Source organism: Varroa jacobsoni, unplaced genomic scaffold (genome assembly GCF_002532875.2).
Source record: "Varroa jacobsoni isolate VJ856 unplaced genomic scaffold, vjacob_1.0 scaffold_80, whole genome shotgun sequence".
In the NCBI taxonomy this organism is placed as follows: Eukaryota; Metazoa; Arthropoda; class Arachnida; order Mesostigmata; family Varroidae; genus Varroa; species Varroa jacobsoni.
The window spans coordinates 55,798-75,522 of record NW_019212982.1 but is presented as its reverse complement, the minus strand read 5'-3'; the positions used below and the strand labels follow the sequence as shown (position 1 = coordinate 75,522).

Below are 19,725 nucleotides of genomic sequence, written 5' to 3'. Positions count from 1 at the left end.
GCAAAAGAAAAACGCCATAAATAACCCGTTGTGTTCCTATAATCAAACGTAGTATTAGTACCGAACGCATTTTGAAAAAGGAGCATGACTTTAAAAGTACCTTATGTAACATAACGTAGCTTAATCGCCAAACTTAGAATGTAGGTGTAGGCTGTAACTTAAGTCTGAATAAAAATTTTTGAACTTTCTTTGGCAACACTTCAAACTCCTGTGAGCTAATCTAGTGAACAGGGAACACATTTTTGTTGACATAATCTGCGGGCGTATCAGGTGTTATTTTTTTTTTTTTCGCCTTATGTTTACATCAGATCTTGGTCGGTCGGCTAGATACATACTATGCATAAAAATGTATAATAGAAATACGATGAATTTTATTGGCGACGAGATTTTTAGATTTACGAAAAATTTACTTTCGGTCATAACGATAAATCATTTTTACCTTAGGTAATTATTATTTGTTTCAATTATGGTCGATCACCATTAAAAACTGTGTTATATTATCGAAAGCCGTTCTGTTTCATTACATAGACCACGGTCCACGCTTTCGGGCTCCATAGATATTTCATTACTATGACATACATAGAACTAGAAGCCCGAATGCCTCCACATTGAACGTATTGACGGCGGTAATATACGAACTCCTGCGTACAGCCAGGACCAGATTCGGCGGACTTTGATATTTGCACTACACGCTACAAGCAGAGGAAATTTTACTAATGAATATTTCAGTCTTACGCTAGCGAGTAAAGCCCGGCTGAGTTTACTTCGGGAAATGTAAGTTCACAGGAAAAATATATTCTAGCCTTGAAAAGTCAATGCTCAGTCATTAAGTTTTACTTCCTCGAAGGTCTCAGCACCGCGGAACTTCACCGAAGGTTAGTGAAGGCATTAGACAAGGGGGACCTTGAGCAAAAGTGCAGTACGTGAATGGCGCAAACGTTTTAAGAACGTGGATCGGGGTACTGAAAACCAGCGCGCAGGTGACTAAATGTCGATACCTGACAGATGATATCGCATCGCTGCAGTCGAGAGTGCATCTCACAGGAGAAGCGCTTGTACTATAGGAACTGTGTCGGCTAAGCCTGACATTTTACATGTAACGTCCTACAGAGCTATAATCCCGATGTTGAAAATTCCAGGCCTGATGGAAATCTGCTCCACCTGCAATTGTTCGAGCTTTTATCGAACAAGGAGCACGCCTGAAGCGTATGGTTGCCATATACGAGGCATAGGTTAATATCCACTGCCAGCCAGAGAGGGGGGAGTACGAAAGGGAATGACGTCGTTATGAGAAGTAGATCCGGATATAAGCTGACAATAGTACTTGCGGTGAACATCGGGGGCATCTGCTGTTACCAGATACTCACCGAAAATAAAATATTCTATAATTTCTATTTTTTTATATAATCTAGTTGAGACGTATAGTCCGTAGCATGGCAATCGAAAACAAGCTATCTGGTTACTCGACAGCCCTCATCGCCATGCTCCGGTTCCTCTTTGAATTGGGCAAACGAATATCTAACGCTGGCTTGAACCCTCTTATTGTCCCGATCCGAGTCCAGTGGTTACGGGGCTTCTCATGCCTTAAAAAGGACAACTGCGAAAAAGGCAACGGTATACTATTATTGATTTACTTTGATAAGCTCTAGGAAGAGAAGCTACATGTGAAAACGCGAATGCTATATATGTTTACAAGCTGCCAGGGCGCTGAGCCAGGTGTGTAAAAAACTCGTAGAGCGTAACTCATTTTAAAAAATTACCATTTCAATACAACTAGTTAAAGGCTTAAGTTCGGGATTTACTGGTAACAGTTAAATACTTATCGTATATTATCGACCTATTTAGCCATACCATGTTCCACAATTTGACTGTTAGTATTGTTGCTTTGATCACGGCCATCGCCGCGTAAGCGGTTAATTATATATATATATATATACATCTTAGAGCTGATGAAGTAATATGATAGGCGATTTTAATGCGACTCGTAACCTCTTAGTAAAAATTCAAGTTACAATTTCGACATAGTACGATTGAAATTATTTATGTTATTGTATGAAATATATCTAAAAAATATATAAAAACTATTGAAAGTCTATTAACTTAACTATAGGCAAGACGAAAGAAACACATAGTATTGGTTTGTTGATATTCTTCACAGTTCATGGTCTAAATCTATAGACACCAATTTTTGGATGAGGAAGCGTCATTGAAACGTAAACGTTTGAGTGATGTGACGCGCGTTAATAACGTCTTAACAAGTTTATTTTGACACCTAATTGTGATTCACCCGCATCGCGGATATATAAGACCATTTAGTTTATCTCTCCGCCAAGTGAACATTGCCACATGGGCTTTCTTTGTTACCTAACCCATTCTACACTTTCTTACAACTATTCCTTCAGTGGACCTTAGACCCCCGACGAAACCATCCTTACTCCAAATCAATAATCACCGCCCATGATAAATATTTAGTAACATGTGCATCATCGTAAAACATTGAAGTATATGAAGTCTATTACAAATTATCGTATCCTTTGCTTCAGGGTGATGCAATTGCAGTAACACAAGTAGAATTTGTAATTATATATATTCATCTACACAGGCATTGAAATACGAAGCTGGAGATAAATTAAAATTTTTGACATGACTGAATTCAAACCAATGTGAGTAGATATATATACATTAAATATATATATATACAGTTTATGATATTAGGTTAAAATTATTTTAACAGATGCCAAATAGTATTTCCCTTGTGAAGCCTACATTGCAAAAAATTAGGACTCCATTATTAATAATAACAGCTAAATAGAGTATAATTAATATTATCGAGATAAAATCTTAAAAGGATATATCATATATATTAAGCTAACTTGCAACAACTGATCCTCCTTTATCTGCAGATATGTTTGCATGATTCGTTTTTTTGCATTACAGTTCTTCACTAACAAAACAGAGTAAAAGTACTTATCTGTTTTTATTGAAATATCTGACGAAAATATTTTAAAGTGCAGCCAGTAAATGGCTCTGACGTTAAGAATATAGCTTTTTTCATACCAAGGATAGATGAACAGATAATCTTACTTTGAGTATTCTGTGTTCAAGAAAGACACTTAAGTCCCGTGCCGTGCCTGAACAGAGGTACTTTCCACCAAGTTATTCTTTCTACCTACGCTGTTCCATGGGAAGGATGATTCGAAAATCGGTGTCTTATGACGATTTTTGTCACGGATGTTGATTGTTTTGTCACGAAAAGACGTGATAGATAGGAAACGAGTAGCTCTGAACGTAGTTTCAACTAGTCAACGACTTGTGCCTCGCCATCTTTATACATAGATATGTATTCTCACTGCGTACATTAGTAAGTTATCACTAATTCATGTACATCGTCACAGTTGTCAAGAAGTTCAATACTATCTTTTTGCACTATTTAGTAACATTTCAACTTTTGTCGCTCTATCAAAGCCCGAAGAACGAAAATCCTGAACTTCAATAATAGTTCTTACTGAAAGTTATTCAAAGCAGTCTAAAAATAGAATTGGGACATGTAGTTCCGGTGCACGTTAACATTGGTTAGTTCAACGTTTGACTGTTGATCGCAGATGACCTTCAATATAGGTGCCACATCTACCCCTGGCTCACCGAAGACGGCTCAATTAGATCATCACTGCTCCTAATCGATTTTTGTAATCACTTGCAGAATTTTCAATTGTATTTTGCTTATGTATTTTTGTTTAATCCGATCAACGGAGAGCTAGAGCAGCGCTAATTCGTTTGGACTTCGAAGTGATGACTTTTGCTGTCCCTGTGATAGCGCGATGCATATGTGTTTGCCCTTTGCAGACACATGGTGCCGTACGTTTGCGCGGGGCAAGACGCGCCTTATTTCGTGCTGAGAGTCAGCCGTATAAGTAGTGCCTAATGGTTTAGATAACGGACGTAAAGTGTGAAATCATGATACGACATACCGCATGAGATTTTATATTACTCGTTGGCAATAAAAGTAAAGAGATAGCCCTAAAAGCTTGGTATATCTGACACCACAGAAAAAGAATGCCTTGAAAATTTAATATATCAAAATTATAACACGTAACTATACGCATCATAGAAGGTATGCTTACGCTGTTAGCGCGTATTCACGTTCACGTACTACTTAGTCGAAGCCAGGTATAGCAATTTTTTGTATATTCTACGCTTATACTTAATGCAGGATATTGGTTGATGGTAAACTTAGCGAGTTAACTATCATATGCTGTCCTGTTTTGTCAGAACTGTGGCATTGTTGCTAGTGTTCACTCGAGACTTTCAACGGTCTAACGGGCCTTTCCGCTCCAGGGAATTTCCGGCGCCTAGCACAGTCTGCCAGGACTCTTGCCCCCTGGGCTTAATGAGGCACAGCAAAAAGCGTGCCCCTAAAATAGGGGCTTCATCCACAAACTAACAAAGCTAACCGCAATGAACGATCGATAAAGGCTGGTCTGAACTGGCCGCATTGAATCTAATCGCGTTACGGAATTTGGCTATTGACTTGAACAACGTCTCGCTTGCAAACGTCTACTTGCCTATGAAGCAAAAACAAACCATTTAGCATTAGAGAAAGAACCGATCAATGACTTTTTTCCGAATTTTTTAAACGGATAAATAAAAGAAAAAAAACACTAATTCTACTGAACACATAGCGTTACCTTCTTTGGCGTCAGCCTGGGCTTTGTGCCATATGTTGTGGAGCACCTTATTTTCTATTTGCATATTATTGTTCGGCAATCGATCAGTTTCAAGATGGCTTGACTTTGTAGAGAAGCTCTTGCAAATCAAAAAATACGCTCGAGTAAAATATTTTTGAGGCTTTCATACATTTTTGTAATTTTGGTTTAAAACCATTAGGTTACGTTTTTCGGTGATCTCGTGGTTATTCACGTATCGGTCTAGCTTAATTTTCGCAATAATTTCATCAACTTTTTTCGTTACTGGTCGATCACTATGAGAATCATCTTTAATATCGAAATTTCTGGAATATTGCCTGAGATATGGAACTCTGAACTCACCCACCAAAGAAACTGTCAGTCTTTCTCAGACAACCCTATAATTATATATACCGAGCAAAACATATCCATGAAATCCAGCACATGAAATCTTTCTAGTAACTAACACTCAAAGAAATCATTTTATATTGCAGTAGTTCGTGATTCGTACTATTAGAGTTATATTGCAAAAGAAGCCTTCGCAATAGGATAAAAGACACATAATCTGTGGATCTTTTTAAAATAAAACTCCACGCATATTTACTAAGACGGTAATGATTTCGTTCCGAGGAAGACTGATTTGAAAAGTCATAGTTTGACGACTGCATTAAACAAATTCGAAAATATATAATTTCACTCTATAAGCTAAGTACCTTCTATAAATATACTATAAACTACAAACACGGTATTTTTTTTCATACACTAACGTGCCAAAAAATTCCTGTTTATTACGATGATTAATAGGATAATCACGCGTTGGCTGTTTGGCATACTCTACCATTTATTTCTACCATTAAAATAGATGAAAACCTGAATTCTGCTAAAGCTAGGTTAGTCTATTTGCGGACTGATATGATGTTGCTGAAATCACTGTTTGCCCATGTCCAGGGTGTAGTTTTGCTTTATATTGACTGACCAACATGAGCAACAAGCTACAAGATTTTTATTTCTGTGATCGGAGAAGGCTGACTGTAACTATGTAACAAACAACCTATTTGTACAGGAATATGCCTAACGCTTAAACAAGGTGCACATTTAAACTGCCTATTCCTGAATGCCCTTCGGGTGCAATGTACAAAAATAATAAGCTTTCTAGGACCATCATCATGAAGGTCGTACTTTGTATTTGCATACGGCACGATATATTAAAAAGTACCGATGAAGAAGTAACGAAAAATATGAAATGCAAACAACTATGCATAAGTGGTAGGGGTAAACCTTGTAACCCTATAGAAATAACATATATGTAACCTAGCTCGCCAATACGTACAGTGCCGATCACATGTTACTGTCATCATACAATGCTTTATTGTGTTCGCAGCTATTCTGGCTTGCATTCGTCTCTACATGTCGGACGCCACATCCCGTAAAAACGCACTAAAGGCAAAGATTTACATTTGGGTACGTCCGGCTAGTCTCTTCAATGGATTCAGCATTAAAATTTACATTATGCAGCCTGCAATTGAAGAACAAAGAAAAAATCGATAAATATAACGCTAAAAAATCGGGCGTATTTTTTGCAAAAAAATTATCGATATTATATTCATCCTTTCAGTGTTTTACCCTCAGGCAATGTAATAGGTAAGCATACAGAGATATAGACCTTACTACTAAGCAATGGGAATGGACAGAGACGACCGTGACGTGAAACCGAATCGTAAACTGCCTGTACAATATTAGAAAAGGTTGTTACCTTAAATTGATAGTATCAAATTTTCCCCACAAGTGAAATCACCGATAAAATTTACTCCATGGTTGACACGATAGATCGGGCTACGGATGGCTCAGATCACTACGTATGATTATGAGTCGGACACGACTGCTTTATAAAACAATCCTTATATTTCATACGATTGTGGGTACCGATGCCGGAAAAGTTCACTGTTGATTTTTGTGAAAATACACGAGAGTAATAATGTATGCCAAACAGTAATGAATATATGCTATAATAGCAGGATAGTTATTATAATAACATAATTATTGCCGTAGCATTAACTGTCGATAAAACCTAGTGCCATCTAGCACTAGGAAGTTCTGTTATATGATTTCTGACAACCTGTGCGGTTATTGTGGGGACAATGAGGGGTGAACTAAGTTATTTTCAATTTAACTATGGTACTTTAAAATTAAAATGTGTGTTCTATACCTTACCGCAGCTAGAACTTTTATTATGCCTGCGATCAATAGCTGTTCATATTTTTAAGCAATAGATATCGAAATGTTAACCTGTTTTATTAGATAGGTTATTGTTCCACAGGATGGTGAAGAGATACGTTTGATAACTCATTACATACGTTGATTGATACAGTACGTGCAATAGTTATTTCCGCAAAATTTTAAACAATTTTCAAGATTTAAAAGTATTTACGTATCATTTTTAAAAGTAAATATTTATCTTATTACGAATCAACTTAATTAATATCAGTAAAAAACCTTTGTATTGCTTTCTGACTGAAGCATTAAGAAAATTCATCGAATCTTGATACTGCGCAGAGAATACGCTTTGAACTGCCAGAAAGCCCCAAATGAGGCGGCAAAAACGAACTGTAAACAAAATCGTGTCAATAATCGTTTCCTTTTTAAAATAAAGGGATTTATCAAACGAAATAGGCCTGCTTTATATAAACACTAGAAAACTGTGTCTGAATTTCGAAAACCTGACAACTTTTTTGAAGAAAGATTATTCCGTTGTTAGATGTATTAAGATTACAATTTACACCAAACTGTAAATCGTCTCTAGATATCAGAATGAAACTATGGTTCATATTCAAGTATTTTTTCTAGAGATTATTAAGATCTACAAAAATTCAGCTCAGTTGGTAGCTTAACGACCGTTTACTATATAACTGGCTCGGATGTTTATTTAAGAAAAAATATGTGCTCAAAAACACTCTTTGTTTACAACTATTTAAAAAAATAAAACATATATAAAATATATAATAATAAAACACATATATTACAGGGTAAAATTTCTACATTATTTAACTTAGTTCAACCAGCTTATCTACAAACGTTTTATAGCTAGCACACATTTTCTGCCATCCGGATTCGCCTTTGATTGGCACAATGAGCAACAAGGCCTGACACTCTTACTCATTGTTACCAGTAAATGTTATACTTCGTCATACCTTTTGAACTAAAACAATTTTTATTTCCAATCAAAAGGTCACATAAACAGTCGCTGACAGAGCGACAATGAGATAGACCCGGTGCTATCGTTTCGACTAAGGATATAACTACACTAGACAATTATTATCACAGTATCTGTTCGTACGAAGTCGTGGTATAGACACCTCGCGTTAGACACTTTCTCGCCAACCGATCATTACATGTTCGAAGACTTTATGTTTAATTTTTATTAAATACACAAAAATTAGATAGCGTCAACGTCCATTTTACAACCTTCGTATGCTTGTCCGACTTCTAGAGCTTTCTTGATGTTTTGCATAATGTACGGTATTTTTTCGTGCTCCATCAGAGCTATCCACTCGTCCAGGTTGATGACTACCGGACACATCCTTTGTGCTCGAAGAAGTTCAACTTGAACCAATTCATCCATCTAGAGAATCACGATGGAATCACAGCAACGAAGAAATTGAAAGGTATACATAAGTTTACGTAAAAGTATGGAAAAAAAAAAACGGCTGGCATCAACGCTGAACATGAAGTCGACAAACAAGAAGTTTGCATAAATTTCACACGTGGTAATTCCCGTACGGCACTGAACGGCAGGCTGTATATATTTAATGATTACAGATTTTCCTTTGATTTAGCATTTCATGCAGGCATAGAAGTTCTCGTTAGGTATAAACTACTATAAACTTAGCTTCTAACAACTACATTCAATAATGAGATTTAGCAGTGTATCGATTAAACATATGATGAGACAAGATGAAAATGGGGCTGTGAAATAGCTCAATGGAATATTATTTAACATAACCTTAGCGATACCAGATCGTCTAATCGTTTCTGGGTATATACATGTCGTACCAGAGGGGGCTGTAAGCTTAGCTAAATATTTCGCGCACAATTTTTCTATGTTAATGCTAAACGTGTATGGAAACAAATACAAACAAAAAAAAAATGGAGGTTAATAAAATACAGCAAGGTTAGCTAGAAAGTACCGAATTTGAAAAATTACTCGTTCTTACGACGTGATCCTATGGCATATTTCTTTAGCACAATAACGGGCAATTGACAATGCATTACCTTTGAATAAAATAATACATCAGAGTCATCGTTTAAAACTGAAGAATCAGGCATCACCAGAGCTTTATTAGATAAAAAGTCTTGTAGCTTAAATAGGTTCCTATAGTCGTCGCGTTCCTATATTCTAAAGAAGATAATTTTTACTAGCTAAAACATAAATGGTGCCCTACGTTTATTTGCTTCGGATGCTCCATAGCTGCCCTGCACCCTTTCTTCTCTTAATGAAATCATTCTAAGCTAAATTCATGCAAGCTTTTTACGATCCATTGCTACGAAAAGACAAACATCGTACAGGCGGTAGTCGTTCCCTTCCAAGCGATAATTTTGAATAACCTCACACATGCACGTTTTAAATAATTACAAGAATGATAACTTGTACGCACCATCGGTAATCCCGAACCACGGAGAAGTTGAGCTTTGTTTGTCAGCATGATAGCTACAACTTTGCTCTCTGCGGGAAGACTCTGAACAATCAATAGTTACAAACGCGCGTTACTTATTCGCAATGTCTTTGACGATTTTCTAAACCTCCTATGCCGTATAACCATTTTATAAGTACGGTACTAGTGGTTCAAGCATAAGACCGGGCCTCTGGCACTATCTTCACGAATTAACCCATGCATTGAGAAATAACAGTAAAAGAAGGTTTACCCGATTATATTTGACGTAAAATGCATCTCAATAGTTTTTTTTTTTTTTTTATCACTATTTGAAAGCATACAAAACGCACGTGTATGTTAAATGTAAACACAATTAAGCACTACTAAATATTCGAGGTGGATGCAAACCTACCTGAAATATATCATCATTAGTACTATTATTGTCAGATATCGCGATAGGGTAGTCGCCGCGTCGCATAGCGACCATCAAGTCAATTCTTGTATCGAAAGGCGTGACGACCCTTTCCGCTAAAAACTGGCTTCCTCCCAACGCGTTAGCCAAATGCGCCTTAACCGGTGTATAATCGAGGGCAAAATGGTCCAAACAATGCAGTGCCTCTGACCGCAGCTCCGGGATAAGCCGAAAGGCTGTCGAACCCTTCAGTAAGTCCAACGTACTAAAGTTAAGCATCCACTCCCAGTAAAGCGACATTCAAAAACACAGTTCATCTAAAATGAAGTCTACCACTTCTCGGGCCAACGCGAACGAATACATAATGTATATACTTATAGCATTCGTTGCGGATCACTTATCAACATTTATCCCGATGAATCGCATATTGCTTTTCTAGGGTCGTTCGTAAGATGATTGAAGGGCGTACCTCCGGCAGGTTTAGACGAACTAACTGTTCCGCATCGAGTAAACATTTCAGGATTCTCGGGTTCGCTTTTTTGCTTGCCGTCAAAGTGCTCTCCTGAAAAGTCGGACTAAACAACATTTCCAACTAAACAAACATTAAATCAAATCGATAGTTAAAACTCTTGTCAAAGTTTAAAGGTCATCCAGTGATTGAAAGGAGAGCTAAAGCATGTCGACCGTACACTTTACTGGTCTAACCAGAAGCAGGCCGAGTGACTTGTGAATCAAATCGCTCGCTACAATGTACCAATTAGCTATTAAGTACCCGACCGAATGTTTTATAATTGCACGTAGCTAGCGAACTAAAAAGCTGCACCTATTTTCCATAGAAGATTTTATTCATTACAGTGAGATCCACAGAAATGTGCTTTCTTGGACGTGCCCACACTAAGCATCATTCACGCAATAACTCACATGATTCTTCGGGAAGACACCAGTAATAGCCAGGTCTCTTACGAATTTGCTGAAGTGTGACGGTGAAGAGATCAACCACTTGGGTTCGATACTCGCAGCGATAATGCAGGCAGCCTTTTTAGTGAGAGCGTCCTCATCTGCAACGTTGATTGCTTTTAATACCAGACGGCCAGATTAACGCAGAAGATCGTTTCTGTGTCATGTACGGCTTGGTACAAGAAAAAAAAAACAGGCAATCACCGTAATACTACACCGAACCATCTCTTAAATTGGAAACCAGATGTGATGAGCAAGCCAAAGCAGAAGTCTAGGGGATCGTATGAACGGCCTCAGGACATGACTAAATCATACCAGATCCGCTGTGGAAATGTATATTCGCTCTATTAATATATTATCATCGTTCCATACGAATTGCAAATTTTCAGTTTATAAAAATTAGAAAACAACGTAATAAAAAAATAGGGATGCTTAGTCACCGGGGTGATAAGTTGAAAGTAAAAATCTTCCCAATAAAGATTCAGCCCATGTAAGTCCACAAGTTTCTTTTTTAGTCTCATATCATTTTTACCCGAAGTCCTGCTTTTAGTAATTTTCGAGTTGTCACTTTTGACTTGTCACATCGCTAGCTAACATTCGTAGATTATATTTTAATATTTTGTTTCAGCATTTGTTTAATTGCTTAAGGTGATACTAACTATTAGGGCAATCTGTCAGAAGCTTTGAGATACATCATTCATGGAAAGGCCTTGTTACGGTCGTCACATAATAATATTACCTTCGGCGTCCGGCGGGTGTAGTCTTAGAAGACGATTATGACACGAAAGGTAAGCTATGAAACGCGACAGGAGTACCGATCTTGTTGGAGTCTTCATACGAGTAGAACACAAAGGATAGAATGAGTGTTATTATGGAGCCTCCAACTTGATATAACGCTAATAAGTTATGAATCTTTTCTGGCAATTCAATTCGAACTTGATCCTTGAGTATCGGAAGCATTAGATAAGTTACCTCATTTTCTTCATTGAGTTTGTTCCGAATCAACTTGCCACTGTCGACTGTAAAATATTTTGCTCGTTGGGAGACATAAGCTAGCGAAGTGACCTGAAAAGAAATAGAAAGAAAATGCTCAAAGGCCGCGATTACTTTTCTAACTGCACACAAAAATGACTTAGTTCATCTGTAGTCAACTGATATATTACGTGTGAATGTATTAGTATAAATAATATGTCAAAGATGAAATAGATGTTACACATGTCTGGAATTTTAGCGCTGTTAGGCATCTCATTCAGCCCGAAACGAACCGTGTATGTATTCCCAGGTCCGAATCTAGGCCACACCACACCGTGCCCCCAAGATTAGCAAGCAGTCACTAGGCTATTACGATGAAAGGAGCATTTAGTGCTAGTTATATATATATATATATATATATATATATATATATAAGGTTCAGGTCGACTATTCTAACAAGGAAGCCATGCAGAGCAAAGTAGCTTCGAAATGTCACTGGCATGTCGCATCATATTGAAATAATCGCACTTTACTACTACAAGGCTGCTCTTACGAATTCATGCACATTTAAACAGAACGTAATTTATTCATTATGTCAATTTAGTCATTAATTATGCAGTCCAAAGATGTGCTCGTACTTGCGAAAGATTCCATTTTTCCTCAGCCGCCAAGGCCCAAAGGGCGTCATAAAGACGTTCCGAAAAGCCCAGAATGGGTAGCTTTCCGACGAGTAGCTGGACCTGATGAAGACAAGGTAGTAAAAGGAAGCATCTTAAGCCATGAACAGAAGCTCACTTAGATTCACAAAATCTGTTACTGTACAAGCTCTGATTGGTTTGCCTAGCTGTCGATGGGAGCAAAAAATAATATAGTGTTTTTTACTCGTTTTTTATACAATATGTTCTTTACTCGAGCTAAAAAATTACTGTTGACCATAAATCACATTATCACACGTAAATGCTAGATAAAAACGATGGGTAAATAATTATTAAAAACATTATTGTACTGCCTCTTATACAACTGTAAGTGCTTACCCATACCCAAAATAATAAACTCGGTCTAATGATAACGAATATAATAGTCAAAATGCGTATCTCAATCTACAGACTAACCGCAACTTTACGAATACTGCGAGGGTCTTTTGTTATTGCATCCATACATGAGTGAATGATTTCCCTGAAATAATAGAAGAAAAATTTGAAGTAAACCATAATTGTTTTGACGCACCTCCTATATTGTGTCAGGAATCCTGCATATCGTAGCGAATTAAAAGGTCAGAGCGGGCAACCTACTGTCAAAGTTTCAAGAAACGAGTAACTAGTTCGTAAACATCGTCACATCAAAGGCAGGCTAATGAATTAAATCAGCTAATGAACCTCATACGACACCTACTACAAATTTAGTGGGGCATAATTAAAATAAATGGGAATCATTCTCTTGTGAATACTGCATCGTAGAGAGGTAGGGCAAAAGACGATTCCTTGAGTCACTTAACCCGCTCCGTATTTGAGATCCCTATCAATTGTATTGTATAAGTACAGGGATCGAATACTACGTTAAGCTCGAACAGAGGATATATCATTCGGACCTATCATGTACGGCTGAAGACAATAGCGCAATAGCTGTATGCCTGTCTGAAGTGGATCTACTTTGAAGATCGTACCTGAATGAAGACGAGCCGAACTTATCACTGGTATTATCTTGAAATTCGTTGTTGGTACTTGGTATATCGATTAGCAGGTTCGCAGCTTTGCAAGCGCTGATACTTCGGCAGTATGATGTAAGCGACGAGGAAAAAAACTCTAACGTTTGATCGCTGCAGCCGGTGCGAACAGCGAATCTTAGAGCACTTAGATACAATACAAAACGCTGTCATTAGATTTCATCAATATAAACTAAACTAATTGCGCACTCTGGAAAACAGGATTGGGATCATAATTACGAAGCGGCACTATTGCCTATCATAATCTTACTATCGATGTGCCAATTTCGAATATAACAGAGGACAAGACTGGCCTTTTAGAGGTTGAACAAAGACGCTTTAGCTTTCCTATAAGTGTAGGAAAATTAAGAGCCCCAATATTATCATAGAATTCTTTCGAGCTTCTACGAGACGCACTGTTAAAGTTTAGGACAATGTTAAGCGAAATACGAAAACACAATGCGGATTTTTATGGGTTTACATAAGCTGGAAGCTGATTCCAGGAATACATAATCTCTCTGAGACTTGTTGCCGTTCTAGCGAAACATGCTCAACTTTTGTTTACTCATAACGGTTGCTGGTTGAACAAAAACAGACTCTCGGAAACTGTAGAGCGCTTAACAAGTACCAATCAAGTATGGCATCATCATTCCAGTCTGTTATTGTTGTGAAGCTAATACCTCCGTGTTTATATATACACCCACTACCAAAATCTGTGAACTTACTTGAAGGTTTTCTCTAGGTTAGTTATGTCGAATTCGGAGGTACATTTTTCTTGGAAAATAATAGGTAGTGTCGATTTAAGAATTTCCATTGTCGTTGTTAGCTCTCCACGTTTTTTAAACTAGGCGCATTGTAGGCACGTACATGAAACGGCAAATAATCGGTTAGAATGAAGTATAACGATAAAACATCCTTTGAGTGCTGAGCAATGTTCATCAAACACCTGAGACACCTGACCTAAAATTGCTGTAAGTTGCAAATAGTCAGAAAAGCGAATAACCTATAAGTCACTAGATGTGACTTTTTTGGCTTTTGGATTACCCTGTACATGGCATTATAATAAGCTTGTCTGCACAATGAAGACAAGCTTCGGGTCAAAAATCCGCTTTTCCTCAGTTTGCTCCTAGCTTGACTCGTATCTAAGTCACGTTACATAGCAGCCAACGTTACCAACATACTTGAGCGAGCTGGGTGTCAAGGAAAATCAGTTGATTAACCTTGAAACACTTTAATGATGTTCGAATACTTTCACAAATGCCCTGTACCAACGACGAGTTCGGTGCGACCTAAAACAAAGACGATATTTACGAAATCTCTTATTCATCTCTGTTTAATTACTTAATAATCTCGAAACGAGTTTCGTTATATATTGAACCATATTTAAATTCGTTACATGTTTCACTCATTACTATTTTTATAATTAGATATTAGTTAAAGGAAGCAGCGAGTTTATCCTCTTACTTTGAAAGTGTTAAATATGCTGAGAAGTTGTAACAACTGTCCCACATCGTAAAATTGTAATCGTTTAAGGACCCGAGCAGACAGAATCTTGAACTCTGATGCGTCGGTAATGGTTTGTAGGTCAGCTTTTCCCTCCTTCACCTGTGCAGTTGAGCAAACTACAGTTCTTAGTTACATGTAATACATAAATATGGGTACATTCCTGCACGCAAACCTTACTTACTTATACATAAAGATGCTCGCCGAGAAATTACCGAGAAGCTTTGAGAACAGGTTTCTTTCAAAATAGCACGTAGAACGCAACAAAGGCATATTCGATTCAGGGGGGGGGGGGGTCATCTACAAAACGTGAAACGCTCCCGCAAAGAAAAGTGAACCTAAAGTATTTCACCTTACAGGAACTATCGACAAACTGAAAAGCACTAAACGCGGGACAAAAAAAAATATAAACACTTCCTGTTGTCGAAATTCGAATCGATAAACGCGAAAAGAAATTCATGTTTATCGTTAGAACTAGTATTTTTCGAATCTGCAAACTTACCATAGTATGCAAATTGTTAAAACATTTTGACAGATGTCTGTTATTCATGATCGGATGATATAGTTTAATAACCTGTAACGACAACAAACAAAAAAGGGTTGCAAGCTAGAAAATATAAAAAGCAAACGGATCTAAGAGAAATAGGTTTACATTTGTATAACATGTAATTATATAGAAAAGATATGTAAGTCTACCTTTCAACAACCCTGAAATTTTGGATTTGCGCTAGCTAGTAAGCTACTGCATGGAATACTATTTGCAATGTATGTGTAGCCAAACCGTCGCCTAAAAAGAAGCCTACTTAATAAATATCGCTGACATTTAATTTAACTAATTAAATTTAAATATTAGTTAAAGTATTACTTGGAATACAAATACTTTTAGTTCATCTTCTATGCCACCTTTTTCTTTTATTCCTCCACCGGTAATTTCGTTCTTCACGAAAGTGCTTTACTTTTGCTGTAAGTCCATTGTACAGTGAGCAGATTTTTCTTTCGAGCTTAAGCTTTATAGGCGGACATTCGCGGACTCCTATTCTATTTCGCCTTTTTGCTGAGGTTAAACAAGTGCCGAAGCAGCACGGTATATTTGTGCCGTGTATAGCAAGAAGTCTATAACTCATAGGACTGCTTAAAACTGGTTTCCAAGGTTCGAGAATAGCATCTGGTAACTGGAAGGTGTGCCCTGCCTCGGTCGGCTATCTGATTCGATCTATCTGAAGTCGATGAAAACTGATTGACGGCACCTTTGAAGGAAGACGGTAGATAAATTAAACGGAAAACAGATTGTGGTCATATGATTGCCGATGGCCACCTCACATCTATAGGATTTACTGCGCAAAGAAACCCAGCTTTTCATTACTTGTCAAAACCTATCTCGTCTAGCATCGAGCAACGCGTAGACACAATAACAGGTTCCTACGTAGAATTGTTACCAGTCTGTAAAGTGGTGTATCCATGTAGATATAAAGCGGAGCAAAAAACTGGTGGCTCTGGGAGGTATGCCCAAGCCCAGAATTAAGCCAGATCTTCGTCCCAAGAAGACCGGTATTTGGTAAGGTTAAAGCGGTCCTTTACACTAGGACCTGCTTGAGAGGAACAACACAGTTCCATCGATTGAACAAAAAATAGCTGAAAGACAAGACACAGTCATCGCTTCCCACAACAATGCCAGGCTACATACGGCTAAAACTGTGAAAGCCTTCCTGCAAGGGCTCGAATGGGGAACTCAATATATTTTTCAATATATATTTCACTTTAACGAAGGTTCATTTTTTTCTTTGATCACTGGCACATGAACATAATAACCTTACATTTTACGATGAAAAGGGCCCTAAGATACATGTCAGATCTGAAAATATCTAGAGAGAAGGAATATGATAGACGCAAGGAAGTCATGAAGAGTGATGACGAACATGTGATAAGTCTATTTATTGCTAAAATTTAAGTAGGACGCTTGATTTTTCGTTTACGAAGAAACCTGATATAACTATTATCAATACTACTTTATATAAATACATACCACGTTTTTGAAATACGTGAAATACGTATTATTCAAACACTCTTATCAAAGCAGGCATGGTAAACATAAGCGCGTCCGTAAACCGTCCAGGTATTACTCTTTTATACTTTTTAATTTCTATTAAACTTTATAAAGTTATTAGACAACAAATCATCTTTTCACATATTGCTATTAATATAGATCACTTATAGTGTTCATACATACCGCGCTAGAAAAGTAATACAGTAAACCAGATTACCAGATTAATTGTTTTGCTTAAAAGTCAACGATAAGCATTAGGCTATGATATATTAAAATGAAGGTTGTCTATTATTAAATACTATAGAAAATACGGAAATAGAGATGGATTTTAACTTGTTCGTAAAGAATTCATACGAATTATATTTATTACATAATGACTTCTTCTTACTTTAAATATCTTCTTTACTGTCGGGACTGAACTCTGCCAGTATTATTCAGATAATGGGTCAGCTAGTAAGAAACCATGTAATCCCAGATTCTCATGTGCCGTTGATAGATGGTTCAAGTAGAAACATATAGCACCTACATGTACCTACATATGGAACAATAAATCCTTATAGACAAACTGTAATATGCTGGCTGAAAACTGTTGAAATGCTAGCTTACAGAGTTTTTTCAAATGCCCTTAGAAAGAATATTCCGCCCTAGTTATAGGGCAACCTTTTCTTTAGAGGTGTTTTTTCTAAGCTCGAAATAAAATGTTAGAGAGTAAGAACGAAACGTGCAATCGTACCTTGAAGAGATCGCATGGAGTAGAGGCGATTCTGATTTCGCGGACAAGAAGATCACTCTCTCCTAGCCTCGTGCTTCGTTCTGATTCGGCAGGTACAGAGGGAAACCGCTGTACAGCGAATAATTAATAAGCAATTATAGAGCTTCGTTAGAGTCGTTATTAGGGACGCCAGCTGGCCACTTCGTACGTCTATATATATCAATGTATTTGAGTCCATATCACGTCAGCAGTAGTTCTACAACAGTATGTTTTACCAGTACTTCTATTTAAGCCATATCTGCATATATGTCTATTAACTTGTGACTCTGGTATATGGTAACACAACGTAATATAGTTATTTAAACCAATATGACTGTATATTATCCTGTCTTTCGTAAACTTTACGCCGAGTATCATATGTTACACAGGCTTCGAAAAGTAAAAGTATCAAATCAGAGCCAGTGAATACAGAGGTTTGTATTGGAGGGCAATCTAAGTACTTATTGAAAAAAATCAACAGTGAAAACTATCGTATTCCAACATGTTTCGTTCTAACCCCATTAGCGGCTCGTGCAGTGTATAGGGATTTTGCACGGAGCTGACTCATGCCGTCTTCCTAAATTTCCTTGAAAATATATTCAAATGACCACGTAGCCATATGGCAGTACAATTGGGCTATTAAACATCTCGTTTTTTATTTTATGCATTTCTTGCGGTTATGATTCCAGAAAGCCTTGTTGGATGGGGGTCAACCTCGATCATCCTGAACTGATCACAATTCACCCTATGTAGGCTTTACTTATCGTCCTCACTACTAATTATAACAGCACACATGACTGAAAACACTGCCCTGCCGTAGAACTTCACAAAATCAACTGAGAAGGCCGCTGAAATGTACAGAGACGAGTCTCACAAGTTATCTAGTGAACTTCTTACAGATAGATATATTGATGAAAAAGAAAAAAGCAGCAGCTGAGAGTCCGTGGGGCACTGATCCCTATTAGCAGCACTTATTCTGAATCATCTATACCCTAGCTTTAAAACTAAAAAAAACATGAAAAAAAGAGTACATATTGAAAATATCGGAGCGAAAATTAAAAACTTGACTGTCAAAAAAGCCTTGTGTTTACCAGTGTCAAAAACAAAAAAAAACTCGCTTCTTTATTACTCTAATTCGAGCACCATTTTTATATTCAGTTTTTGATATGTAGACGAATGGTATGGAAAATGTAGATGAATTAAGGGAACATAGGGGGCTACCTCGTCCAGTAAGCCGAGTCCCGGGCTTTTACGTAACGCAGTATCGAAAGAAAGAGCCGGCATCGAAATATGGATGCAAATATTGGCTAAAAAAATATTTTTATAGGTATCAAAATAAATAAACCTCAAACGTTATTTTTCGAAGCATTACACTGAACGACCTCATATGGACTTTAATCTATTCTAATATTTATTTGTCAAGTAAAATTGGTTTGGCCTCACATAACAAACCTCAGATAATCAGCACAGTCAATATGCACGAATACATTACAAACCTTCAGTGATTTGTAATTCATTTGATTGCTAGATGTACACCCCAAAACTGACGACGGCGCTACTGAATATGAAGTACTCGTGCGTGCTAAACGACCTACGACGTTTGGTCGCCGCGCACCCTGCAACAATCTGCTTAATGTTGTAATCATTTTCCTCAGGACGTTCCTTTGTATGAACTAGAATGCGCGAATGGAAAACTTCGGCGTTCTAACTCGCCCAATTGCTAACAAACTTATACTATACTAGATCGACCTCTCAAGATGTTTCTGTTGTATCCAACAACGTGTTCGATTTACTCGAATGGAACGTATGTGAGGTAAACACTCAGAACGGAGCATCGGTGAACACATAAAAAAGAGAGGGCTATGCGAGAAACACGAGCCGCAGTTCCGCGACGGGTCCTTTATTGCTTTAAGGAACTGATTTATTATCCTCTGTGTACAATAATGCCTTCGAAAACAAAAGCTAAATAAAGCATGTTTGTTCGGCGTGTGCGTGTTCTACTACGCTCTCTCCAGAAAGGATTACCCTCGCCACCGCCATGGAAGCTTGTTGA

The 19,725-nt window shown here is 37.5% G+C and overlaps 1 protein-coding gene across 3 annotated transcripts; it reads right to left on the bottom strand.

Annotated features, from left to right (window-relative positions):
- Nucleotides 1-5,503: 5,503 nt before the first annotated feature.
- Nucleotides 5,504-19,669, bottom strand: LOC111263628 (uncharacterized). 3 transcript variants are annotated; one of them, XM_022838908.2, is made up of 17 exons: nucleotides 19,169-19,667; nucleotides 17,655-17,762; nucleotides 15,380-15,451; nucleotides 14,839-14,979; nucleotides 14,556-14,663; nucleotides 14,100-14,218; nucleotides 13,336-13,521; nucleotides 12,785-12,848; nucleotides 12,311-12,412; nucleotides 11,673-11,765; nucleotides 11,440-11,530; nucleotides 10,665-10,801; nucleotides 10,213-10,335; nucleotides 9,744-9,989; nucleotides 9,335-9,415; nucleotides 8,145-8,301; nucleotides 5,504-6,198 (listed from the first exon to the last, which is right to left on the bottom strand). In XM_022838908.2, exons 1-17 carry the CDS (start codon nucleotides 19,316-19,318, stop codon nucleotides 6,185-6,187), a joined length of 1,992 nt encoding a protein of 663 aa, XP_022694643.1. In that variant the 5' UTR covers nucleotides 19,319-19,667; the 3' UTR covers nucleotides 5,504-6,184. The 3 variants fall into 3 exon arrangements, with proteins under 3 accessions (XP_022694643.1, XP_022694652.1, XP_022694639.1); XM_022838917.2 differs by lacking the exon at nucleotides 5,504-6,198 and having other exon boundaries at nucleotides 7,549-8,301; nucleotides 10,213-10,305; nucleotides 19,169-19,669; XM_022838904.2 differs by lacking the exon at nucleotides 5,504-6,198 and having other exon boundaries at nucleotides 7,549-8,301; nucleotides 19,169-19,666.
- Between the last annotated feature and the right edge of the window lie 56 nt (nucleotides 19,670-19,725).

Excerpts from the sequence above, each read along its gene's own strand:
- LOC111263628 (XM_022838904.2), bottom strand. The coding sequence starts at position 19,318 with ATGATTACAACATTAAGCAGATTGTTGCAGGGTGCGCGGCGACCAAAC. Across the intron at positions 10,802-11,439 it reads ACACCCGCCGGACGCCGAAG|ATGAGGACGCTCTCACTAAA; the intron begins GTAATATTATTA and ends TCAACGTTGCAG. Across the intron at positions 9,416-9,743 it reads CTAATGATGATATATTTCAG|AGTCTTCCCGCAGAGAGCAA; the intron begins GTAGGTTTGCAT and ends TTGATTGTTCAG.